Source organism: Erigeron canadensis, chromosome 4 (genome assembly GCF_010389155.1).
Source record: "Erigeron canadensis isolate Cc75 chromosome 4, C_canadensis_v1, whole genome shotgun sequence".
Classification (NCBI taxonomy): domain Eukaryota; kingdom Viridiplantae; phylum Streptophyta; class Magnoliopsida; order Asterales; family Asteraceae; genus Erigeron; species Erigeron canadensis.
The window spans coordinates 32,151,061-32,176,455 of NC_057764.1; the positions used below are offsets into that span (position 1 = coordinate 32,151,061).

Genomic DNA, 25,395 nt, shown 5'->3' on the forward strand with positions numbered 1-25,395 from the left:
TTTTATCTTCCTTGCACTCTACAAACCCTAACCCAAAACCCTAACTCACTCCGTCGTCCACGGCGGCTCTCAAAATGTCATCATCAACCACCGCCGTCGTCTCTCCTCCCATCACCACCGCCGTTTCCGAGGCCGCCGATGGCCCTGTTCTAACCGTAATCAACAAACGAATCCGCAACCTCCGCAAAAAACTCAACCGGATCACCCAAATTGAATCCAAATCCGCCGTCAAAAACAAAGAACAAGAAGACCTTGTGAAATCCAAACCCTCACTTCTCGCCGCCATCGACGAACTCGAAAAACTCCGACAACCGTTGTCCGCCGCCGTCGATGAAGAAATCGCCCTCGCCGTCAATACTCATCTCTCCGTCTCCGACGCCCCAAAACCCGCCTCTGACGTCACCACACCCGACGCTGACGTCACCGATACGAAATTAGCTAACAATAATAACGAAAATGATGATAAAAAAGAAGATGAGAAAAATCAAATTGAGGATTTGTTGAGATTGGTTTACTTTGCTAGTATGTTTGATGTGAAATCGAATTCGGAATTTAATCGAATAATGTTGACTAGAAGCCATGAGAGGAATTGTTGTTTGACTTATGATTACGTCACTGATGATGATGCTGTTGTCATGCTTGGAGAGCATGATTTGGATTTGATATCTTTGATGGGTTCTTTGGTCATTTCTAGACCTGTTGATTCGACTTTTTCGCATCAAAATGCGTTGCAGAGATGTATCCAGCACGCCAAGCTTTGGCTCGAGAATTCCGATCAGCCTATTGACCCGAATTACAACAATGTGACTTGTAAGATTATATGAAAATGATGTATATTTTATAAAGTTTTGAACTTTTTTTTATTTGTTTATATTTAACAATGTTGGTTTTTTTTATAATGAATGTAGATGCTGGATTGAGGGAGAAGTTGGAGAAGATAATCGGTTCGGAGTATGTTAAAATTACTCCGGAGTTTAAGGTGACTGCTGAAGCTGCTGGGAATTACGCATTTCAGGTGCCTGTGCAGGTGGACACTTTGGTTAATCATCAGACTGAACAAAAGGTAGAATCTTTTTTGGATTTTCTTTCTTTTGGGTTAATAATTGTTAATGTAGGATATAGATACTTAACTATGTCAGCTTATATAGGTTGAAAGTGCACAGTGCAGAGCTAGTAGTTTGTAGTTGCCATGATGGTAGAATATGTTTAGTTTTTTTTTTTTGTTTCCTTATTGTTGATCTTACATGCCATTGTATGTTGATGACTTTATATCAATCTCTATGTAGTCTACCTAAACTTTTATATATTTGTATGCTCAAAGGTTATTGCTTCAGATATTACCTTTTCCTGGGGTATGCAGTATGATTTGTAGAATTTCGTGTTCTTTCTCTATGCTTGTAATTTGCTGTTTGGAATCATTCTTAGCAGAACGCTAATAAGTCGTCTAGCATTCAGTCTGGTAGATACGGTACTCAGAAGCCCTTTTCTAAGTCTTGTAGTAAGCTTTGCTTTTTTGAAGTCCACTCTGAATGAAATGCTGAACCTATTCAGCAGCTTTGTTTATCTTTGTCTGCCATGTCAAACTTGCCTTTCATGTTGCTCTTTATCAATCGAATTGTTCAAACGAGGGCAGCATACCAAAATTTTCTTTTCTTGACTCTATTTTTTCCTGTGTTTCTCTCTCTGCAATCACTTACTGTGGTCTCACCTATTATGTGAAGTTGAAGTTTTTTATGAGTTGCTAAGCTCTATATCGTTGTGGATTGTAGGTAGTTTTTTAATTTTGAGTCAATGATCCGTCTTTTGGGTAATTGGTAACGAGCACCAACTGTTCTATAAGAATGTTGCTTGCATATCAAGATATGTTTCATATCTTGCAGTCCCTTTACTCTTTGTACTATTGTCTCTGTTAGTGTTATTGACTTCGGCTTTGAAAAAAGCTCGGAGTTGATAACGGTACCACAGCTTTTGATAAATATACAACAACAGTTGGTCATAAAATTTGTTTTATTAAAAATTGTGGTAGGTTTATGGGCTCCTTGTTTTTGATTGTTTTCTTTTTAAATACTTGTGTGTGGTAATTCAGAACTGAATCATTCTGTTTTTACTTTACCAATGGTTCTGCAAATGTATTTTAAGGTGAAGCTTTTATCATTCTATCTGTTTTTGCATCTTAGGTGTTTTTGTTCTTTTAGTCATGTTACGTTGGTGCTTTTTTATAAAAATATCTGTCTTGAATTTTTTCTGGTGTTGACTCACACATACAGGATGACGAGATCATTGGTGCCCTATAAACATTTTCTGGTCATGTACAGTTAGAAAGACATTTGATGAGTTCACAATATCACAGTCTGCAGATAACCATGTATTGTGGCCAATTTTTTTTTTTTTTAAGAGTTTTCTATTTGAATTTACAAGTTTTTTGACTTCATGTTTGGCTAAGCTGCTAATACACCATCGATGTGAAAAAAGATTGGTCTTAGGGTTAGAACAGTAAGCCAGATTTATGCTTTGGAAGATTTTTGAAACCTGGTTTACCTAAAGATTATGGAAACATGCAGGAATTGAATTAGCGGATGATGTTCTAATATCAGTAGAGTCAGTTCTGAAATTTTCTTCAATCAGATGTACTGACAGGGCATCTCGAATTTCAGTGGTTGTCTTTTGTTCATTGTCATTTGACATCCAATGATATGTAGAGTCTCTTCAATGTATAATTTGAGAGGTTTAGGCTATAATATTTTTTAATGGAAAGCAGGCAGTGTAAATATAAACAACGTGGAGCACTATAAGGAAAATAAAGTAGTGATGAGTTAACTCTTAATATATTTCAGAGAGCAGATAAGGGACCTGTTATGTACTACTGATAACGTGACTCGTGTATACTAACTAAGCATGACTTAATGTTTTCTTTGTAGATGTATTACCATGATTTAACTTTCTGATAGAAAAGTGTTGATAATAGAAGTTTTAAGAATCAATTATTTGACTAGAGAAGGAGAATGTCTTGAAGAAAATGTGCTTGTCATGATAATGCTAATAGATCATATATGCAGGTATAAATTGTTATACGATAAAACAACTTTGTGTGGGTTTTTGTATATTGTAATATTTGCTTAATTTATTACATATGTAGAGAATATACTCGAGTTCAATTTATCAAGGACTCAAGGTATATGATCTTAGCTGTATTCCCCACTCCCTTTCACAAGTAGAGCAAGCACTGAAATCAATCTTGAATTGTATTTTACAGAAATGGATTTTAAGTTAATTACAATGACTTTAAATGATTCAATCGGAAGCCCAAAAACCCATAAGAAACTATAAAGCTGTGAAGAATAGTCGCTAATTTGTAATGCTGGATTGTTTGCAGGAAGACAATGCTACGGGGTTTGAAAGAAATGAGACCTACGAAGACCAATCTAGTCCGGTTGAAGAACATCCTAAGGTGCTGTTTGTTTCTTATCTTTGAATCTTTTTAGTAAAGGTAGCCAGGCTTTACTCTCAATGGAGAGTAAATAAAAAAAAAAAAAAACTTCTGCCTTTTTTTAACAAAAAATTAGCTTAAACTTGCAATGTTGCCTTTTAATCAGTCCTCAAGTTTTAGTAGTCATATACTAAAACCAAAGATAGATGTGTTCTTGGATTGACCTCGCCCGACTCACATTAGAAAATCTTCCTTCTTTGATCTGCTATCCAACTTGCCTGATCTGCTTAGCTCGTCACCTTCATTTTGATTACTTCATATTGTTTTTTGCTTATTTCCAATCTGCCGTTTCTGCTTTCTGAATATGCCGAACACTTCTAATTGAAATCCATATTTCGTTATAAACAGCATGAGATAGATGCTGAAAGTTCCATAGAAACTCCAGCCCAGACAGAGCAGATTGAAACACAGGCAGGTGGTACTGATTACAAGGACCAGCATGTACCTCGACGAGCATATCAGAACCAAAGAGGTGGTGGTGGCCGCAATGGTGGCATCGGTGGTGGTCGTAGAGGTTTTGGAAATGGGCGTGGTGGTCGAAGTGGTGGCAGAAGTGGACCTTACCAGAATGGGCGTAACCAATTCAATGACCAGCCTGGAAATTATTACCCAAGGAATCATCATGGTGGCAGGGGAAGAGGTGGTAGGGGAAACAGCGGCTATGCCTACAACAACCATGCTTCTGGAGTTGAAGTGGCAGAATCTTGATTTCTGATGGTGGTTTAGGTTTGCTTATAGTCTCTTTTTGGTCGCTAATCTTGTTGGGTAAATGGTGAAAAATGGTCTATCGTTTTACATGAAAACATGAATGAGTTCTGGACCCGTTGTCTTATTTCAAGTATAATTATTTCTGGATCTTTATATGGTAATTGATCAGGATAAGCGTTGCGTCCGGGAGCTTAATTGTTATCTTTTAGACTTGTGTTCATGGTTGATGGTTTGCTAGAGCAACTATCACTTGTTTCTTAATTTTGGTAAACCAATTAAAACGTTTGGAATGTGGGTCGTTGAACTTTTTGCTACATACATGATCATTGAACACATATATCGTCCGCTTTTTCTTGATGACATAAATTCTGTTGCATGACCTATTTGTCAAAAGTTCATTGGCTAGTTATCCATGACAATTTGATAGCTCTATGCTTTATAACTTGTGTTTGCAAATTATTTGACTGTTTCTCTATATAACTTGTTACTTGTGTATGCAATTGACTGGTTATCGGCTGGGTTTGGTGTAAATCAGTAAATGATCTATTTCATAATAAAATTTTGAAACTTTGCGACTACATGGTTTTGACTAACTGGTTTTAGTATGTAATGATATAAAGTAAGATACTTGAAAGTTGTATGGAGTTTAAGCCGTATTATTCTTTGGATTGGAAAATTTGCAAGAATCTTGTGTCTTTGGTCCCGACACATTTACAGTAATGGAATAGAATAGAATTTTAAGAAGAATTAGATGCCCTTGATGTCATGCGGAAAAGGTGTTGGCCAATTCACATCAATTTGGCAACTTAAACAATGTAAATAATGTGACATTCGACAATTTCTACTATTGGATTTTGTCACGTTTTATTTAAGAGTTACTATTAGAAACAACTTTTTTTTTTCTTCCTTTTGAACAGCAATTTCAGCACTTACACTTCCCATTTCCATGAGACTTGTGTTCACGATACAATTCGTTTCAGCATCTAATATTTTAAACCTCTTAGATAAGTGTAAGAAATCATGGATGGTTTATTGATCATGTCATGTTTTTCTAGTGTAACTAATGTCTTAAAATTGTTTGAAACAAGAGAACATAGAACATATGCTTTTGAAAAGTCTTATAGCTTTAGTTAGCGTTTGGATTTGAATTTAAATACGAAACAAGAGAAAATATAACATATGCTTTTAGGTTGCATTGACTGTAGGAGTAGGATGAATTGACCTTAAAATAAAAATAAAAATAAAAATTAAAACAAAAATGGTGAATGTGACCATAAAACATATAACATGCAGTTGAGTATAACTTTGCTGAAGCCACTTACTAGAATATTACACACATCTCGTTTTCTCCCCCTTCATCAAATCAGTTCAGGCCATAAAGTTTTGCTATTCAATTTGGTTTAGTTTCGGAAAGAAGTTAAGAACCACAAAGTAACTAGCAAGGCATCTTAAACATCCTCTGACTGTAGGCCGTAAACCTTTATTATGGTCTTTTCATGCGCAATATTTCAAGAGGCTTTTTGACAATTCAATCATTATATTACGTGGGTTAGGTTAAACTTTGTTTAATCATATTGTTCGATGATCCACAATTACACCTGAACTGTTTAGCACTGGCTATATCAGGATTATTACAGCTATGCGTACATATAATATCACAAAACGTCTTGTCTCAAACCAAGGCACTACCACATTTACCATGTACAGCTATAAACAGTATCTTATTCGAGCCCATTATATGAAGATATCCTATGTCACATTTCACCTTACATTATTCATACCAACAGCAGAGTGATGCATGTACAAAAGGTAGGAAAAAAGCTTTTTACTAGTTTAGAGCCTAATCAATGATGTGGACAGGAACTAGAATCCTATACCGTGTCAACTGTGAACATCTAAAAATAGTCCTCCCACTTGGGATCGAATCAAGTTACAATCTCTATATATATGTATGTGAGTCTAAGCATACATTGATATATAGATATAGTTTAAGCCTGTTTGCAAGAACTTTAAAAACTTTATACAAGAAAGATGGGAGCCGAGATTTCAACACAACATAGATCAGATGATGGAAAAGTGAATTCAGTTCATTCATTAAGCAACTGGAATACACAGTTTCAGAGCTCGACAACATCAGATAAACTGGTAAGAAAGCGATTATTTGGTTATCGAATTTAATTTGCACAAACAGTATGTAGTGTTTTGGTTGGTCATTTTTGTGATTATTTATGGGGGAAATAACTGGTTTTGTGTATATATATATTCGGTTTGGGATTGCATATTTGCAAAATAAGCACTTTAAGAAACCCCAACTTTTCCTGCAAGTAGCACAAGTTGGTCTACTTATCGAAACACTTACAAGTGCTTTTTGGCTTTTGAAACACTTATTTCATATTTTTAGAATGTCCATAGACATTTATAGTCTAATAGTTTTCTAATGCTACCGGTTTTTCTGATAATCAATCTGATGTTATGGAACTTAGATGGTGATTGATTTCTCAGCAGCCTGGTGTGGACCTTGTAAATTCATTGAACCTGCGGTCCATGACTTAGCAGTTGAGTTTTCAGATGTTGATTTTGTCAAGATTGATATCGATGAGTTACCCGTAAGTTCTTCTTTGTGCATGTTATAACTTCTAGACGAATTTGGATTTGGGTCTTAAACGTCGAGTGATTTGAAACAGGATGTGGCTAAGGATTTTGAAGTACAAGCAATGCCAACATTCGTATTGGTCAAGAAAGGGAAAGAACGTGAAAGGATTGTTGGGGTCAAGACGGATGAACTTCATAGGATGATTGAGAAACACAGATTCTAAGAAGTAAGAACCAATATCTATCCTGGATGAGGATACGAGATCATTGCAGCTTATTGAAGCTATTCCTATACTTCGAATAAAGTTTGGCTAGAAAGTATGTGTCTCAAGTCATGAAATTATGTTTGTACAATTTTGAATTCTTAATCTGAAATTATTGAAATACAATGAAAAGTATTCGATTGTTGTTTGAAATTTCATAAAGATGCTCTTTGATAACAAGAAAACACAAGAACCTTACTATCACTATCCATAACAGTAATAATCTACACTGTTTCTGCAAGAAAAAGACCGATGATCAAGTCGTTTATCTGTTGTTTGGTGCATATAAAGTATGACTCCCCTGACCTGTATAGCAAACACTGGACTTTCTAAACAATGTGATAGTTGGTTGGATACTTTGCAGTTTGAAACTAAATTATAAATCTATAATTCAATCAGTTCAGGTTTGGGTTTAGCCAAGATGGTTGTTTTGTGGACTTGAAATAAAACTAGTTTTCGACATTATTGCAAGAATCTGATGTATCAGGTCCCAAAACATCATAGTAGATACTCTAATAATTATAGAATAGAATGCTGTGTATATCTGATGTATTTGGTCCCTCAATATTATGCATGTACAGACAGTACTAATTGGTTAGGACACTTAATTAACAATGGCCAAAATGCATTTTAGTATCCAAAATTTCATGTATCATACATACAACCCAGAACCTCTTGGTTGTATGGTTGACAACTAAACTCGAATAGTGTCTGGTGAAAAACACGAAACAACTTCTGCAAAATTTTCTGAGTATTATTTCAAGAGCACTATTTAAAAGGCATTTTGACGATTTACAAAATAGAACTATGATAGCCTTCACGTCTAACCTCAAATCACTAAATCGTTATATAACTAAATTCACCAATTTTAACTAAAAAACCTTTCGTAATACGTTGATTAGGTTCAACTTTGTATAATCCAATTGTTCTGTGATCCACAATACCCTAAACTCCTAAACTCATCAGTACCGATAAATGCAAACTTTTTAATTCTTCTATATTTTTCAAATGTTATTAATACAAAATTTATTTACAAATTTACATTCACAATCATAAACATTTTCAAGTAAAAGTTTGCGTTTTATGAAAGCACGAAGAAAAGATGCGAAAACTTAACAAATTTGTTATAGTGAATATTCTGATAGGATTATATATCACGACTATGCATACAAAATCTCACATGCATAACGTGTTGTCTCAAATCGAGACACTGCGCTTTATAAACCAACATTGTATTTAGCTTTTTCTAAGATTAGAGCACATTTACCATACGCAAATACAAACAATATCTATTCTAATCAATTGAATAAGTTATCATTTCACACGTTTTGCCTTACATCATTTTTACAAGCAACAAAGTCGCTGTGTACATAAACTAATTGTACAGAAACTTAAAAGGCAGGAAAGAAAACTTTATGCTTTTTAATACTTTTCATTAGTTTAAACCTGCAAGTTAAATTCATCGATGACCTTAATTGGAGCAAGAATCCTGTACCATATAAACATTTAGATTTGGTCTTCCCACTTCTGAATTAAGATTCTATCTGTGTGTATATATATATGTGCATTCACTCGATATTCAGATATAAAGCCCGTTTGCAAGAACTTAAAAAACTTTTATAAGTAAGAAAGATGGGAGCCCAGGTTTCAACACAACAGAGATCAGATGAGAGAAAAGTGAACTCAGTTCATTCAATGCACCACTGGAACACATTGTTCCAGAGATCCAGAACATCAAACAAACTGGTGAGTTCTGAGAACACCATTATCTGATTACTGTGATTACTTTATGGCTTCTTATTTGAATCCAACTATTCTGCATAATCAAGTTACTTGAAAAAAAGTGCAGCTAACTCTTCTGTAGTCCAGTTTTCTGAACAATGTCTTGATGCTTCTGTTTTACTAACAAGTTTTCTGATATTTGGGAACTTATAGATGGTGATTGATTTCACTGCCGTCTGGTGTGGACCTTGTAAGTTCATTGAACCAGCAGTTCATGACTTTGCAGTTGAGTTTTCAGACGTTGACTTTGTCAAGATTGATATCGATGAGCTACCTGTAAGTTCTTATATTACGAACCCTATGATTGTTAATGAAAAACCTTAATATGGGTCTTAAACTTGAGTGATTTGAAACAGGATGCGGCGAATGATTTTGAAGTACAAGTAATGCCAACATTCATATTGGTCAAGAAAGGGAAAGAACGTGAAAGGATTGTTGGGGTCAAGACGGATGAACTTCATAGGATGATTGAAAAACACAGATTCTAAATATCAATATATGTATTTATAGCCCAAATGAGGCTTACAGGACACACATGATGATTGCAGCTTATAGAAGCCAGTACTTTTATACTTTAATAAACTGTGTCTAGCAAGTATGTTTGTTATGTCTTGAGATTTAATGTAACCTATTAATCTCTGAATTCTTAATCCTAAGTTATTCAAATACAAAGAAAAATATTTGATTGTTGGTTAAACCGTCTCAATGATGCTCTTTCATACCAATAACAATAGTAATCTGCATTGTTCCGTTAATCTTGTTGGGTAAATGGTAAAAAATGATCCACCGTTTTACAAGAAAACAAGGAGTTTTGGACCCATTGTCTTCTTTCAAGTTCAATTAGTTCTGGATTCTCAGTTTCGTGACAACATACATTTAGTTTCATTTCCTAATTACCAAAAGTTGATTGGTTACATTACCTATATAACAATGTGATGGTTGTTTTTTATACATTGCAGGCAACCTTTAAGCATATATGAACTTCACTGGTAATGTGACTTCTGTATGCAAATTCTTTGACCGTTACACCTTTGGGTTCCGCCTGAAAGATCTATTACATACCAAATTTGAAAACTTTGTGACTCTGTGGTTCAGACTAACTGGTGCAAGTGCGTAATGACTTAAAACTAAGATACTTGAAAGTTGTATGAAATTTAAGCCGTATTATTCTTTGGACTGCAAAATTTGCAAGAATCTGGCGTCTCTGGGCCAAAACGTCATAGCAAATACTCTAACAATAGAATAGAATTATAAGAAGTAGATGCCCTTCACTCCTCTATTGGAATTAGATGTCATGCAGAAATGATGTTTGCCAATTCACATCAATTTGGCAACATAAACCATGTTGACTATGTGACATTCAAAAATTTCTAATGTGGGATTTTGTCATGTTTTACTTAAGGGCTAATATTAGATACATCGCTTATGTTGGTAGGCATTTTGATATACACACATACCATCTCCAAATATACGTCTAATAGTTCTCAAGTGTAAATGAACAAATGACACTTATGCTTGTGTTCGTTCATTTAACTAATCAAATATTAACCTAATGGTTCATCATTAGGTTATGCCTGTGAAACTATGATACAGTTTTTCAGCATCCAAAGTAAAATCTCATTAGTCAGGTGTAAGAGGTCATGGATGGTAAATTGATCATGTCATGTTTTTCTTTTTTTTTTCTTTTTTTTGTTATTTCTATTATAACTAATGCCTTAAAAATGTTTAAAACAAGAGAACATAGAACATATGCTTTTGAAAAGCCTTTGAGCTTTAGGTAGGACTGGATATGATTTTAAATGTGAATGTTATCAAATTGATGATAAACATGCAATTTAGCAAAAGCTCAAGCCACTTACTAGAATAGTACACTCTTTTCATTTACAATCATACACATTTTTAAGTAAAAGTTTGCGTTTTATGAAAGCACGAAGAAAAGATGCGAAAACTTAACAAATTTGTTGTAGTGAATATTCTGATAGGATTATCACAACTATGCATACATAATCTCACGTAACGTCTGGTCTCAAATCGAGACACTGCGCTTCATAAACTAGCATTGTATCTAGCTATTTCTAGTATTAGAGCACATTTACCATAAGCAAATACAGATGGTATCTATTCTAATAATCAATTGAATAAGTTATCGTATCACACGTTTTGCCTCACATCTTTCTTTACAAGCAACAGAGTCTCTCTGTACATAAACCAATTGTGCAAGAACATAAAAGGTAGGAAAGAAAGGTTTATGCTAAATAATACTTTTCATTAGTTTAAATCTGCAATTCAAATTCATAGACGACCTTAACTGGAACAAGAATCCTATACCATGTTAAGACTTAAAAGTGGTCTTCCCACTTCTAAATAAAGTGTCAATATGTATGTATATATATATATATGCATGCATTCACTCAATTTATAGATATAAACCCCGTTTGCAAGAACTTGAACAATTTTATACATAAGAAAGATGGGAGCCCAGGTTTCAACACAACAAAGATCAGATGATGGAAAAGTGAGTTCTGTTCATTCAATGCACAACTGGAACACACGGTTTCAGAGATCAAGAACATCAAACAAATTGGTGAGTTCTGGGATCTGCAGTCTAGTTATTTAAACAATGTCATGATGCTACTGTTTTTCTAACATATTGCCGGATGTTTTTATAGATGGTGATTGATTTCTCTGTGGTCTGGTGTAGACCGTGTAAGTTCATTGAACCAGCAGTTCACGACTTTGCAGTTGAGTTCTCAGACGTTGACTTCGTCAAGATTGATATCGATGAGCTACCTGTAAGTTCTTTTTTTATAAACCCTATGACTATTATTATTAATAAACGTCGATTTGGGTCTTAACTCTTAAGCTTGACTGATTTGAAACAGGATGTGGCGAGGGATTTTGAAGTACAAGTAATGCCAACATTCGTATTGGTCAAGAATGGGAAAGAACGTGAAAGGATTGTCGGGGTCAAGACGGATGAACTCCATCGGATGATTGAGAAACACAGGTTCTAAAAAACCAATATATGTATCTATAGCCCAAATGAGGCCTACAGGACACATGATGATTGCAGCTTATAAAAGCTAAATTTATACTTGAATAAAGTTTGTCTAACAAGTATGTTTGTTATGTCATAAAAGTTAATGTAATGTATTAATCTTTGAACTCTTAATCTGAAGCTTTCAACTACAAAGAAAACTATTCGATTGTTGTTCTAAGCGTCTGAACTCTTTCGAAACAATAAAAATAGTAATGTGCATTGTTTATGCAAGAAAAAGATGGATGAACAATTATTTTATCTATTGTTTGGAGACAACAAAATATGAGTTCAATAATACATATGTTAATATTGTTTGATAAAAAGACTTGCCTAGCAATGTGATAGACTGATAGTTGCTATTGGGTTATTTGTTCGAAAATGACTTGCATACAAGTTTAAGAACTTTTAGGGCGCGTTTGGTTCGCGGAATGTTTTTGGAAGGAATGGAATCTTTCAAAGGAATTGAAATCTGAATGAATGGAATTTAACGAAATGTTTTTGATTTTTTGAAGATTCAAGTGAGGGACGGAATGAGATTCCTTCCCCCATCCCCAAGGAATGGAGATTCCATCAAATGAGGAAATGTAAACATTCCAACGGAATGTGATTCCTCCATCTTTAACCAACCAAACACACTAAGGAATGGAATTCAATTCCAATTCCATCAGATTTCATCAAATTCTGTGAACCAAACGCGACCTTAGATTCCACATTCATTTCGTGCTTTTTGTTGTTATCTATAGTATCATTAATGCCTTAGAATATTTGAAACAAGGGAACATGAAATTATGCCTCCTAGCTTAAGGTTGGGGCGGATATGAGTGTAATATGAATTGCTTTAGATGGAACCATTAGCTGAACTAACATGAGGAGAAGGTTATGTCTATCTATGACCTCTTTCCGAATGCGCTATTCTTTGGCATATCAATTATGATTGTGTTCACCTTAAAGATCACTAGATCGTTATATAACTAAAAGCATCAGTTTTAACTCACCAGCAATTACTACTCTGACTCCCACAGATATGCATACATAACGACTTCACGTGTATTAAGATCAATTTTGCATCAAATCAAGACACTGCGCTTTATATACCAAACAATGTATCTAGTGATTCGCCTATTCCTAGGACTAGTACAGATTACAAGCGGAATCTAGTCGATTAAACCAAGTTATCGTATCAGACACTTCATCTCTAGCATGATCAGTCTAAACGATAGAATTTATGTACGCAACCCAACCGTGCACAAACAGAAAAGGAAGAAAAAAACTTTATGCTTTATAATACTTTCATTAGTTTAAACTAGCGGTTGAAATTCACCGATGACTCTAATGGGCATAAGAATCCTATACCATGTTAACATCTAAAAATGGTCTTCCCACTTCCGAATGAAATTTCTATCTGTATATATATGTACACATACTTGATATATAGATATAGAGCTTGTCTGCAAGAAGTTTCATCTTTATACACAAGAAGTGGAAGATGGGAGCCCAGACTTCAACAAGGCTAAGATCAGACGATGGAAAAGTGAATTCAGTTCATTCATTAAGCAACTGGAACACGCAGTTTCAAAGCTCAAAAACATCAAACAAACTGGTGAGAACACGATTATCTGATTACCATATTTCAAGTTGTACAATCAATCAAGTGTTTGGTTGGTGATGTGTGTAATTATATAAAGTACTTTTGCAGCTGAAAAAGCGGTCTTTCCTAAACATAAAAAGCACAACTTGATTTACATATCCAAACACTCACGAGTGCTTTTTCGTTTTTGATAAACCACAATAAGCTATAAGCAAAATCACTTCTAACAAATCTCCATACTCATCTACCATCTGGTTTTTTATTAATTTCCTGATGCTTCCTGTTTTTCTTACAATTTACTTGATGCCTTGGGACTTAGATGGTGATTGATTTCTCAGCTGCCTGGTGTGGACCTTGTAAATTCATAGAACCGGCGGTCAATGACTTAGCAGTTGAGTTTTCAGACGTTGACTTTGTCAGGATTGATGTTGATGAGTTGCCTGTAAGTTCTTTGTAAACCTCACGACTACTATAACAGTATTACTACTATAATAGTATGACTACTAACAATTTGGATGTTAACCTTAAGTTAGAATGATTTGAAACAGGATGTGGCCAAGTATTTTGATGTACAAGCAATGCCAACTTTTGTATTGGTCAAGAAAGGGAAGGAGCGTGAAAGGTTTGTCGGAATCAAGACAGATGAACTTCATAGGATGATTGAGAAACACAGGTTCTGAAAAGCTATATACGTATGTATAGACCCAATGAGGCTTACAGGACACAAGATGATTGCAGCTAATAGAAGCTATTCCTATACTTAAATAAAGTTTGTCTAGCAAGTATGTTTGTGAGATAACGTATCCAAAAAATAGTTGAATTCCCTATTCAAAGATTTTCTAAATGACAAAACATTCTATTGTTGGTTATGTCCTCTGAAAGATGCCCTTTCGAAACAAGAGAACACAAGAACAATAACATCAATAGCAACTATAATAACAATCTGCAGAAAGGCCAAGCTTACAGCTTTAGAATTTACGAGATAATAAAATCATTCAAGAAATAATATATTAAAAACCTTTGAATTCCCTAGTCATTTTACAATTTCTGCATCAAAGTTTAAGGGTGTTCAGGCCTTTCTTCCTGAAACTAGAAAATGACCAATAACACGCTAAATATAATCTGCAGCAAAACATTTGCATAAAGAAGTACGATGATTTGGCAGACAAAACAATTACTAGGTAAACAATAAGCGCGATAGATTATAACACAAAATGTGTTCAATCCCCAATGTACATTCAAAAACAAACATAGCCTCTTTGCTTTAGGATATACAGATTTTCAAATGTGAAAATAGAGATTATTTAGTAGTTAGCTAGAGATTTTATAAATTAGGCAACAAGACTTCAAAGTATCACTACTATGCACAATTTGCTCACTTAAGATAGTAACCCATTGTATGTACAGTTGATAAAGCGTCGAAGTGTCAACAGTTAGAGGTACTCACGGTTTACTGAACACGAGATATTAGTCATCAGCTCTGCCTCCACCTCCCAAGACCCGTTTAAGATCCAACTTTTGTTCACTGGTTAGCCTTGACGGGAATTTGATATCAATCTTGATCCTTAAATTTCCTTTCTTTCCAGGTTCTTTAGAAATTGGCATTCCTTCATTCTTGATCACCTCCTCATGGCCCGGTTTGATCACATCAGTTAGCGGGATCACTAGATTTCTGCCATCTAAAGTAGTCACCTTGATCGTTCTTCCTGTCAGAGCATCCAAAAGGGTGATCCTTTTGGTGAAGACTAGGTCATTACCGTCTCGCTTGAAGGTGTCATGAGGCTTTTCGTCTACAACAAAGATAAGATCTCCAGGGGCTGCACCTGGCTCTTGGTTTCCTTTTTCAGGAAATGTGATCTTTGTTCCCTTTTTCCATCCGGGTTTGATGTGAATTGGTAATATCTCTTCAAGAGTTCCTGGTTTGCTGCAATTACAACTCATATATTACAAACCCAAGAGCATAAACATGGTCAATCATACAGATTCACTATGCAGTAAACTAATAATTACGTAACTAATAAATATAACAAAGACATACATGTAACTTTACACTACCATTTGATAATCAATTTTGTTGCAACTAAACCAAACTGCTTATTACATAAAACATGCGTTGAAACAAGTTTACCCAAACAAAAAAAGCTTATTTTTCCAAATTGATGACATATCCAGACACCCAAAATTCAAGTCAATGCTTTATCGGCAAAACTAATATCAAAATAGACAACAAAAACTGAAATTTCAGTCCAAATCTTTCATAAACTACGCAATCCGTAATAAAAACAAAATCTTGATAATTCCAAACCCAACACATGAAAGGTAAATCAAGGTCACCCAGCATCCTTCTCAGATGGTGCCCTGCCAACTAATTCAGACTCACCAAAGCATTTCTACGTTCTCACATAAATTCTTAGCTACACTTATATGATCAAATGTGACATGCTTCCAAATACTCAAATCTCATATTCAATAACTCAAATACCAAAAGTTTCCCCAAAGTTCAAAACTTTCAATTCTAAACAATCAACTTTAATATCCACAAAAAAAACCATCAACAAAAAACCCCAATCCCAATACCACTGTAAAACTCAACAATATCCAATCCCGAGATGCAAATACATTAAGGTAAGACGTAGACAATCATACCCCTACCCAGAAAAAGCACACATCTCAATTCCCATAATCAAAACAAACATAAAAGAAAAGAAAAACACCCCGAATCCCAATACGACTAAAAAACAACAACAATACTCAATCCCGATGCAGGTACGTTAAGATAAGATACATAACTTGATACCAAATTACCTACCCTATCCTGTACAGAGAGACCGCTTCCATAAAAACCGTCATTTCAAAACACCAAAAAACAACCAACAAAATTATTATAGGATGATAAACTAAAATAAAAGTACTCGTAATTGAAAAACAGACATACCCAGAATCATCTAGAACAATCCTTGAAATCTGCATTTTCCTTTTAGATCCTTTATACAATTCCTCCAAACTACAACTCAACTTATTCTCCACCGTTTCAGCTTTTCTATTATCATTATTATTAATCACACCATTCTTCTTATTATTATTATTATTATTATTATTATTATTATTATTATTATTATTAATCTTATTCTTATTATCATCAGAAGATCCATAAAAAAACTCATTAAAAATCTCATCAGCATCTCTCGGGTCAAATCTATACCTCGAATAATTACCATTTCCACCACCACCATTATTTCTAAAATTATTACCACCACTGGGTGAAAAAGTATTACCATTATCATCAAATTGCCCAGATTTTAACCCATCTTCACCGTACAAATCATAGATCTGACGCTTTTTAGCATCGCTTAATACATAATAAGCTTCTGAAATCTGCTTAAACTTTGATTCAGCTAATTTGTTTTTGTCATGATCAGCTGACGATGATGAATGCTTATCTGGGTGCCATTTCATTGCTTGTTTTTTGTATGCTTTTTTTAGCTCTTCTTCGTTGACCGTCTTGTTGACTTTTAAGATTGTGTAATAATCAACCCCTCCCATTTTTTATTTTTCTTATGTGTTTCTGTGTGTTTGTGTTTTGTGTTTTTTTTTTTTTTTGGGAATTCCCAGATGGGTTTTTCTAGGATTTGATGAAGAAGAACATATATATATTTTTCTAGGATTATGTTTTTTTTATATATATATATATAAAAATGGGATGATGAAGTAGTGAGAGAGAAGAATATGTGGATGGATGGAAGGATGATGAGGTGGCAAAAGTATTTGACGGAAATATCAACGGCGTGTCGGCCGTTTCTTTTCATATAATTTTAACGCTTTGACATTCAGAAAGGAGTTATGTTAGGGTTACGCTCACTACTTTCTTAATTCCTTTTCTCTAATTAAGGTTTTTAGCTACAGATTAATGGGTATACATTTTTTTTTAAACATATTTGTAATGGCTTTTTTTTCGTAATTTTGCAACTTTTCAAATTACTTACTCCATCACAAAATAAATGTGAAATATCTATTGGGAAAAAAAATTAATATACACTTGGTCTAGACAAGACATAGTATTAATTTTAATAGCGTGAAAATTAATTTTAAGTTAAGAAAACAATACTTGTGTAGAAAACAATGACATAGTATCGCACGAAGTATAGAAAATGATGCTTTGACGATTTTAAAAAAATTTATTAACATTTTTCAAGATTAATAAAGTTAATATTAATATATAGTATATAATATACGTTACAATAAGTTATTTATAATTAATTACGCCAGGCCAACAAATTAAACTAATATCATTATTATAAGTACTCGTATTTGAGATGTTTAAAAGAAATATTATCAAATTTTATAATTGGAACCGGTTTGATGGCATTATTTTTAGATTTTCGTACATCTGTGTTTACTACCTTGACTCTGATAGCTACACAGACCACCACAATAGTCATTCCGGTGTGTCAAGTGATATCAATCACTTTTTCTACAAACAATTGATAATTTTATTACATTCAACGTAAAATAGAAATTTAAAATTTTATCAAATCAAGTTTTGATTTAATCAACAATAATATGTTGCTCACGTAAAGGCTTGGTAGATGGTACTTCTGTAAGAGAAAGAAAATTACATTTGCGACGGTTTATGAGTATATAAAAAAAACTATGAGAGATGTAGAATTCGGTGAAGATACATTATCATTAGCTAGTGAAGAATCAAATGATTATGTGCAAGATATTCTTGATTCGGATGGAGATATACACTTGAAGTCTGTAGTCTGATAACATCTTCTTGATCAATCGTTTGATAATAAAAGCAAGTGGAAATGGAACGTATGCAACTAGAAAAAGCTAGTCCAAGTGGAATTAGTTGTTGAGCACACGAAATTAAGAAGCTAGTTGCTACAACTTTATCAGGGTCAAGTGTACAGGATTAAGCCTTAATTATTACTCTGAAGGCTTGGTGATCGAGAGTCCATGGTTGGTGCCTAGAATTACTAGTAGTATTTTTGACTAAATAAATTATACATAGAGCACTTTTTAAATTCATTTATTCATCCAAACACAACATATCATTCTTAAGCATTCTAAGAGCATGTTTTTTTTAATCATTAATTGATTTATGTTTGTATGTATTAAGTCAATATAATTAAATAAATTTTTTATTTGTTAAGTTACAAGAACAAACACTTTTTATTATGTTAATGGACTAAATTTCTTTTATTAATCTTTGTAATTAATGAGAGTTGTAACTCCTATATTTTTAAACTAACAAAATATCCGCGTAATACGATGACGATGACTATGAAAACATCAAATGGTGTAGGTAATTGTATATGCGTTTGATTTACAAGGGATAGCAGAAACATTTCATAATATAACAGGCTGATGGTATCATTTAATAATTAAGGTTTGGTAGTGATTTAATTCATCAAGAGTAATTTAGTTAACTTACATGTTCCATTTGTGGTGATTTATTTCATTAAAGGTAGTTTGGTCATTTCATGTGTCTTAATTTTCTTAACTTTTAATTAACATAGAGTGAATAGTTATTATAAAGAAATATAGATAAAGATAATAAACGGTTCTTTCCTTACCATGGATTTTATCCTCTTGGTTTTCCCATGTTAATTCTATATGTCATCTTTCTAAAATTTTTAAACCCGAACAAAAGATTAGACATCTTTTTCATGTAATCTGGATAGAGAAAACCTTATCCGTCTATTAGTATTTCAAAGACAAATAATTTTGCTCATATATTTGGAATAAACAAAATCTAATTAAAGTTTCATATTTCTTCACTAATTCAACAGTGTACGTATAGTTATCAACTTCATACTATCTCACTTTTTTTCTGAATGATAGTCTAGAATTGAAATAAGTTATTAAACATAATGTACCCAACATGGGGGCTTTGAAGTTTTTAATTTGGACAGGAAAGATAGTTCGGTACTACGAAATTGGGGCCAATTATGATCGAAATAACCTTACATTTGTCCTTTCAATAATATCGAGCACGTGCATATATGTTTATTAAAAGAGGGGCATATTTGGTGTAGTGATCAAAAGCCGATCTAGAATCAACTACTTATTACCTGATAGTTTGATTAACTTAAGTTAATGGCGAGCGATGAACCAAGATCAGATGTGACCTCGCTTCGTTAAGAGGGATATATAAGTCGAATATTAATTAGAGATGTTATGTTCAACGTATAGCTATTGATGTATCACATTCAACAATGACTTTTTGATGAACATTCGTAACATATGTTGGCATACAAGGGAGCAGTTGATCGTGGTGGTTATTAGGTACTATTTGAAAACGATTGAGAAAACACTTCAAGCCTAAGTTGTGGAGTTCGGTAGTAAAATTTTGTCCTTTCGCAGTTCAAGTATCATGGAGATGTAGAATTCAAAATTAGAGAAAGTAGGTGCTCCATTTTAATATTTTCCTATACAATTAATTAGGTTATCTATTCCAACTGACGTACATTTTATACATTATTTGGGAGATCTTAACACACCGAAACGACCTCTTAGAGTCTTATTATATCAAGAAGTTTCACCTATAAATCACTTTTGATCGATTTTATATATCATATTTGATTGACCATTTCGTTCACAAGTTTGGTACACTAATATTTTGAAATCTCTTCAGTTGACGCTTATCTCATTTTGAGTAGAATTGATTACCTGGCATTACATGGTTAACCCAGATCAAAGATCATGGATATAAATGTACACTGTAATCAGTGGCGAAGCTAGGAATTTTTTTAGTGGGGGTCGGGATCTAAATTTTTTTTTCCTAACTCTATTTTTCAGGTAATATGTTCGGGTCAGTGATTCGATTCGGGTCGGATAAAAAATTGGATACTATTATTATAAAAAAAAAAAGTTTCAATCACGGCAAAACTAAACATTTGTCCAAGACAAGTAAACATTAAAAAGAAGACAAACGGTTGGTACCTGATTCGATTCACTAAAGAAATTAGAGTTCAGTCTTTCGACCTTTAAGAACTTGAATTCAGTGGGCTAAATTTTTAATTAAGTAATGAGTTTTAGTTTGGGCTAAGTAATTTTGTTGGATTATGTAAAATGTAATGGATCAATTTTATTGCTTAGTATATAAAAAAAAATTCACAATTAAGATGGGGGGTCGAAACCGAGTATATCGAAATTTTCTACACGAAAACAATATACCCCCTACATCACAAAAAAAATTTCAGGGGGTCGGGCGCCCCTCCCGGCCCCAGTGTAGCTACGCCCTTGTCTATAATCATCATATTTTTCCAAAACAAAACAAAGAAACTCACCTAGGTCATGTCATTTTTATTTTTTTTTTCTTACGGCAAATTTGGATTCATTGTTGTTACTTTAGTAACAAAACTCATTACTATGTAAAACATCAACCCCTTTCCTTTTCTTAAATTACAATTTTCATTTTACCCAAAATATCCCTCTCCTTTAGTCAATATTTTAAACATCTCTACCTAATATACATATAATACCCTTAATGAAATAATTACAACATAAATCCTTCAATCTTTTAAATAACTACACTACCTCCTTTAACATCAATTACTTTCACCTCCTTTAACATCAATTACTTTTACATTTACCATCATTGCCACCCACACCACCCGTCACTGCCACAACCAACGTTGCCGACCCCACCGCCACCATCTGTAGCCACCACCACCATCACCGTCGCGTTACACGGACATATGACTCGTAAAAAATAGAAAGTTTATCATCCATCATTCCAAAGTACAAGAAATCCATTATTTTTCATTTATCACAACTTTTTTCTTCATTCGTCATCTTTAGTCTTGCACTTTTTTTCCCACATCATTAATTCTCTCAATATCATTCATCATCTCAAATTACAAGAAATCCATTATCATTTTTTGTTAGAAAAGAAAAAAAAATAAAATAAAAAAGTGAGTGGATAACGGACACAAAAACAAAAAAAAAGAGTGGGTAAGGAGCGGGGGTATACTGATTAGCTTTTTGCGAGCTCCATGGAAGAAGGTCGGTGTTTCTGCCGTGACGCTTCACAGCCGCACCCTCCCTATGATCATTCTCTCCTTCGTTAAAGCATAAGTTTGTTGATAGTAACTCAAATCATTTAATAGACACTTACTAGATTTTATAGGAGTTTCCGACATTATTAAAATTAGATATTAGTTCATCATTCGTTAAAATTTAGTTTTCTACTTTTATTAATAAAAAATTGATCCATATATTAAAACTTTGCATTTTACATTAAAATATTTTTTAACAATATGTCTATCAAAGTTATATATTATGACATAATTAGTGATATTTGAATATCACAAAATCACAATATGCTGATCGAAGTTATAAATTGTGGCATGTTTAGCGATATTTAAATATGAAAAAATCATATTGGATCACTATTACATGGTGTATTACATTCTTATTTTGCACTATTAGAAATAATATCTTATTATTAGATGAGTTATATCCAAAATATGTTAGCATTATGTGTTTCCCATAATGATCGGATTTTTACATGTTTTGTTTTTCTTATATATATTATGACAATAATTAAAAAAAACTTTAAAAGAACAATAATAATACAACCACTTTAAAAATCTTAATATATATACATTGATTTTTGTTTATTTTTAACTAATTAATTTTGTATTTATAAGATAAAACGTATTAGTGGGATATATTAGCTATTATTGTATTGGCTATATATAAGCTATTATTTTATTAGATATATATTTAATATTTATTTATTTATTATATTGGAATTATTGGTTAAAAAGTATAAACTAATGTCAAAGATGAAATAAAAGTCAGTCTTAAAAAGTTGAAAGTTGTGATTGGTCAATCGGTTAATTTATTATGTTTACAATATATGTATTTACCATAATAAGTGATAAATGTACTAAAATTTATGTTAAACATTCATTATTACTTTTTAATACAAACATTTGATGACACTTCACCATACAGTAGTGAAACCCTATATATAATTTAGACTACAGTATATAGAATATGAGTCGTTACCGTGATTCAAAAACTCCATGATACGTCATTTTAAACTCAAACTCATAATCATAAGTAAAGTCGGGGATAAGTCCAACTACTTGATTTAACCTTGTATCGTTTCCTTCAAGTTGATATCCTTAAAGATTCTTTCTAGCCGTGGTCCATGGAAAGTGAGTGCATTGATGGACTTTAATCATACATGGCAATTTAAATCATTTCTTTATATCGATGGTTAGACAATTCCAAAAAGTAATCTATCAACTATTGAAGCAATGCGTATGTTTTTAATTACTTGTATATTTACACTGTGGAAATCTGTTTGTGACCAAGATAATAATAAAAATAAAAATAAGTACATGGATGTTCTTTTTCAGTTTGGTTACTCGAAAATGAGTCTTTTTAAGTCCAATGTATGTGACCATATCGATTAGTTTTGACCGGATATCATGAGATCTTTACTTAGAAAAATATCAAATGAAAAACTCTTGTGTAAAAAATAGAACACATCACCGTTAGTCCATAGTAAGAATATGAATTAGCTTTAAAATGGATTATAAAGATAGGTGTGTGGGTGAGGTGAGAATTTGGAGAGATTAGGTGACAGTCATGTTAGGTGAGAAATCTGGTGGATGAGAGAACGTGCAAACGAGTGATCTTAGAATCTTTGATTTTGGCGTCGCTGGCGAGTTTAGTCGGCTGACACTTATACAACACAGTATCCACAGAATCTTCTAGTTTTAACTTCTAATTTTCGATTTACAATCATTTTGGGCCAAAAACAAAATGGTCCAACTTAATGGCCCGATTTAACCCATCTTTCCCTTTCGTTAAATCACTTTGTCATTTTTATCTTTTGTTGTTTTGTAGCCCGGAGAAGCGTCTTCAGCGATGAACTGGACCCAACTCCTCTGAAAGGGGCACTAGAGAGGGTGAGAGCCCCGTCGTGCCTAGATACTACGAGGTACTGTCTATGAGTCAGGTTATTTAGGAATACAAAACTGATAAAAAGATAAATTTTATATAAAGTTAATACTGACGTGAGAGTATGAGACTCAAACTATTATCACATATTATTATGATTTTGTTTCTCATAGGGAAAAAGAATCCATTAAACAAACAATTCAGTTTTAAACATGTTATGAAAAATTACTTTATGCATTAAGAATTTACACATTAGACGTAATTTACTTCTAGATTTATGTATGCATATAAAGATCTTGCATATAACCTTTTCAGTAGTTTCAAAATTATGTTTATCATTTTATAAAAATCTATTTTTTCATAATTAGCATTCTTTAAAAAAGGTATAATCTGTAATAACAATAGAAACTAATAGATTAACTTAGTTTTGTATTTTTTAAGTATTCATAACGGGTACAAATATTTTACCTTTTTTTATAATTATACTCAGTGTCAATATAATCGAGTTAATTTTATTTCGAGCTAACAAGCAAGTTAACTTTTGAGAATTAATTTACTTACAAAATGAGTTAGACACTTATGCTATGTTCTCTAGTTTTAATTTAAAAGAAATGAAATGAATGGAAGAGATGGGAATGAGAGAGAAGAGATCCTTCCAAATCATCCCATATTTGAGAAGAAAGTTTGGGAATAAAAACTTAAGAACACAAATTATTATAAAATCATTTGTATTCCTTTTTCTTCTTTCCTAAAATAAATTCAAGAAATCAGTGTTAAAGTTACTATAGAAAAGTGTATTTGTTATGTATAATGGTATCAAACATATATTTTTACGAATGATCAAAAATTATTTTAAATTTATATCTTCCTTCAAATAATGGGTACTAAAAGAGGTTTTCACTTTTACTTTTACAGTCATGCACTGATGCACATGCTCCATATTTCATCATTTAGGGGTTGAATTCTAGTTAAATGGGCCCATTTTTCAATTGAATTTGGCGGGCCTGTCATTGTGTGGGCCCAATGCACAAACATCAACCACATCACAAACTTGACTTCCATAATTCTTTATTAAAAATATATTTATTTAGGTTTATAGAAACTCAGTCAACATCAATATTCCTTAATACAAAACAAAATTAGTATTAAGGTATAAGAAACCTTAATACTATCTTATCAATCTTCTAAGTGACACATTGTCTTTATAATACATTAATGTATACGTATAAGCTACTAGTATATAATTTCTTTTCATACAAGACTATAACTCAAACTCAAAGGTACCACAATTTATCTATACTATTCTTTCAAGATTACACCACCTATATCGAAAAATCACATCTTTAGAATTTGGAATTGATTTTTATCAATGATTAAATTATACTATCAGTTTTTTTTATCATCAATAATATCTCCATTACTATTTATGTCAATTACTTTTATACCAACTATTTATATCACTCGTTGTTGCCTACACCACCAGCAGTCGCCCCACCACTACATTGCCGCCGTTACAACCACCGTCACGTTACACGAGTATCATGTTAGTTTATAGTAATTTATAACTTTTTTATTATGTTATATAAATCAATAGGTTATAACAATTATATCACTCCTAAGTCAAAACATATCGTTTATAGGTCATCTACATCTAGATAAGGACTAAATAAAAGTTTTAAGCTTTTAAGGGACACATTAAACTTGAAGCAACTCGCGATACCATCTAATGCTTTGCTGAACTTTAAATTTATAAAATCAATTTATTATTTTGTCTTAATCGAGTCCGTGCTAGAGAATCTCTCACCAATACCTAGTAAGAAAAGCCCCTTAATAGTTCGTCTACAAAAATGAAAGCATATTAGACTATTAGCCTAAGAAAAGCCCCCTAAGAAATTGTTACCTCTTAGACTCGAACCTAAGTCTTTATAAATCGAAGTTCTCACAGAGTGACTTTAATATCGCTGAGCAATTAGCCTGTTGGTTGTTTTTAATTTAGCATTTGTTT

General features: G+C 33.0%; 6 protein-coding genes across 8 annotated transcripts; 5 read left to right on the top strand and 1 right to left on the bottom strand.

Moving 5' to 3' along the window:
* LOC122596595 (keratin, type I cytoskeletal 10) lies at positions 1-4,356 on the top strand. The gene is made up of 4 exons (XM_043769206.1): positions 1-810; positions 909-1,063; positions 3,374-3,448; positions 3,836-4,356. The coding sequence occupies exons 1-4, from the start codon at positions 75-77 to the stop codon at positions 4,193-4,195; spliced, it is 1,326 nt and encodes a 441-aa protein (XP_043625141.1). The 5' UTR covers positions 1-74; the 3' UTR covers positions 4,196-4,356.
* Positions 4,357-6,153: 1,797 nt separating this feature from the next.
* On the top strand, positions 6,154-7,203 carry LOC122596783 (thioredoxin H2-like). Its single transcript, XM_043769415.1, has 3 exons — positions 6,154-6,340; positions 6,679-6,801; positions 6,880-7,203. Exons 1-3 carry the CDS (start codon positions 6,227-6,229, stop codon positions 7,009-7,011), a joined length of 369 nt encoding a protein of 122 aa, XP_043625350.1. The 5' UTR covers positions 6,154-6,226; the 3' UTR covers positions 7,012-7,203.
* A 1,479-nt stretch (positions 7,204-8,682) lies between these two features.
* LOC122598669 (thioredoxin H2-like) lies at positions 8,683-9,410 on the top strand. The gene is made up of 3 exons (XM_043771253.1): positions 8,683-8,796; positions 8,986-9,108; positions 9,189-9,410. The coding sequence occupies exons 1-3, from the start codon at positions 8,683-8,685 to the stop codon at positions 9,318-9,320; spliced, it is 369 nt and encodes a 122-aa protein (XP_043627188.1). The 3' UTR covers positions 9,321-9,410.
* Positions 9,411-11,302: 1,892 nt separating this feature from the next.
* Positions 11,303-11,921, top strand: LOC122594812 (thioredoxin H2-like). Its single transcript, XM_043767121.1, has 3 exons — positions 11,303-11,416; positions 11,502-11,624; positions 11,715-11,921. The coding sequence occupies exons 1-3, from the start codon at positions 11,303-11,305 to the stop codon at positions 11,844-11,846; spliced, it is 369 nt and encodes a 122-aa protein (XP_043623056.1). The 3' UTR covers positions 11,847-11,921.
* Positions 11,922-13,296: 1,375 nt separating this feature from the next.
* LOC122595167 (thioredoxin H2-like) lies at positions 13,297-14,329 on the top strand. Of its 2 annotated transcripts, none has more exons than XM_043767492.1 (3): positions 13,297-13,472; positions 13,780-13,902; positions 13,994-14,329. In XM_043767492.1, exons 1-3 carry the CDS (start codon positions 13,359-13,361, stop codon positions 14,138-14,140), a joined length of 384 nt encoding a protein of 127 aa, XP_043623427.1. In that variant the 5' UTR covers positions 13,297-13,358; the 3' UTR covers positions 14,141-14,329. The 2 variants fall into 2 exon arrangements, with proteins under 2 accessions (XP_043623427.1, XP_043623428.1); XM_043767493.1 differs by having other exon boundaries at positions 13,298-13,472; positions 14,009-14,329.
* A 305-nt stretch (positions 14,330-14,634) lies between these two features.
* LOC122595166 (dnaJ homolog subfamily B member 1-like) lies at positions 14,635-17,136 on the bottom strand. 2 transcript variants are annotated; one of them, XM_043767490.1, is made up of 3 exons: positions 16,396-17,136; positions 16,270-16,275; positions 14,635-15,384 (listed from the first exon to the last, which is right to left on the bottom strand). In XM_043767490.1, exons 1-3 carry the CDS (start codon positions 17,001-17,003, stop codon positions 14,928-14,930), a joined length of 1,071 nt encoding a protein of 356 aa, XP_043623425.1. In that variant the 5' UTR covers positions 17,004-17,136; the 3' UTR covers positions 14,635-14,927. The 2 variants fall into 2 exon arrangements, with proteins under 2 accessions (XP_043623425.1, XP_043623426.1); XM_043767491.1 differs by lacking the exon at positions 16,270-16,275 and having other exon boundaries at positions 16,396-17,131.
* Positions 17,137-25,395: the final 8,259 nt, after the last annotated feature.

Excerpts from the sequence above, each read along its gene's own strand:
- LOC122595166 (XM_043767490.1), bottom strand. The coding sequence starts at position 17,003 with ATGGGAGGGGTTGATTATTACACAATCTTAAAAGTCAACAAGACGGTC.
- LOC122595167 (XM_043767492.1), top strand. The coding sequence starts at position 13,359 with ATGGGAGCCCAGACTTCAACAAGGCTAAGATCAGACGATGGAAAAGTG. Across the intron at positions 13,473-13,779 it reads CAAAAACATCAAACAAACTG|ATGGTGATTGATTTCTCAGC; the intron begins GTGAGAACACGA and ends CTTGGGACTTAG. Across the intron at positions 13,903-13,993 it reads TTGATGTTGATGAGTTGCCT|AATGATTTGAAACAGGATGT; the intron begins GTAAGTTCTTTG and ends ACCTTAAGTTAG.
- LOC122596595 (XM_043769206.1), top strand. The coding sequence starts at position 75 with ATGTCATCATCAACCACCGCCGTCGTCTCTCCTCCCATCACCACCGCC. Across the intron at positions 811-908 it reads GAATTACAACAATGTGACTT|ATGCTGGATTGAGGGAGAAG; the intron begins GTAAGATTATAT and ends TAATGAATGTAG. Across the intron at positions 1,064-3,373 it reads ATCATCAGACTGAACAAAAG|GAAGACAATGCTACGGGGTT; the intron begins GTAGAATCTTTT and ends GATTGTTTGCAG.
- LOC122596783 (XM_043769415.1), top strand. The coding sequence starts at position 6,227 with ATGGGAGCCGAGATTTCAACACAACATAGATCAGATGATGGAAAAGTG. Across the intron at positions 6,341-6,678 it reads CGACAACATCAGATAAACTG|ATGGTGATTGATTTCTCAGC; the intron begins GTAAGAAAGCGA and ends TATGGAACTTAG. Across the intron at positions 6,802-6,879 it reads TTGATATCGATGAGTTACCC|GATGTGGCTAAGGATTTTGA; the intron begins GTAAGTTCTTCT and ends GATTTGAAACAG.
- LOC122594812 (XM_043767121.1), top strand. The coding sequence starts at position 11,303 with ATGGGAGCCCAGGTTTCAACACAACAAAGATCAGATGATGGAAAAGTG. Across the intron at positions 11,417-11,501 it reads CAAGAACATCAAACAAATTG|ATGGTGATTGATTTCTCTGT; the intron begins GTGAGTTCTGGG and ends ATGTTTTTATAG. Across the intron at positions 11,625-11,714 it reads TTGATATCGATGAGCTACCT|GATGTGGCGAGGGATTTTGA; the intron begins GTAAGTTCTTTT and ends GATTTGAAACAG.
- LOC122598669 (XM_043771253.1), top strand. The coding sequence starts at position 8,683 with ATGGGAGCCCAGGTTTCAACACAACAGAGATCAGATGAGAGAAAAGTG. Across the intron at positions 8,797-8,985 it reads CCAGAACATCAAACAAACTG|ATGGTGATTGATTTCACTGC; the intron begins GTGAGTTCTGAG and ends GGGAACTTATAG. Across the intron at positions 9,109-9,188 it reads TTGATATCGATGAGCTACCT|GATGCGGCGAATGATTTTGA; the intron begins GTAAGTTCTTAT and ends GATTTGAAACAG.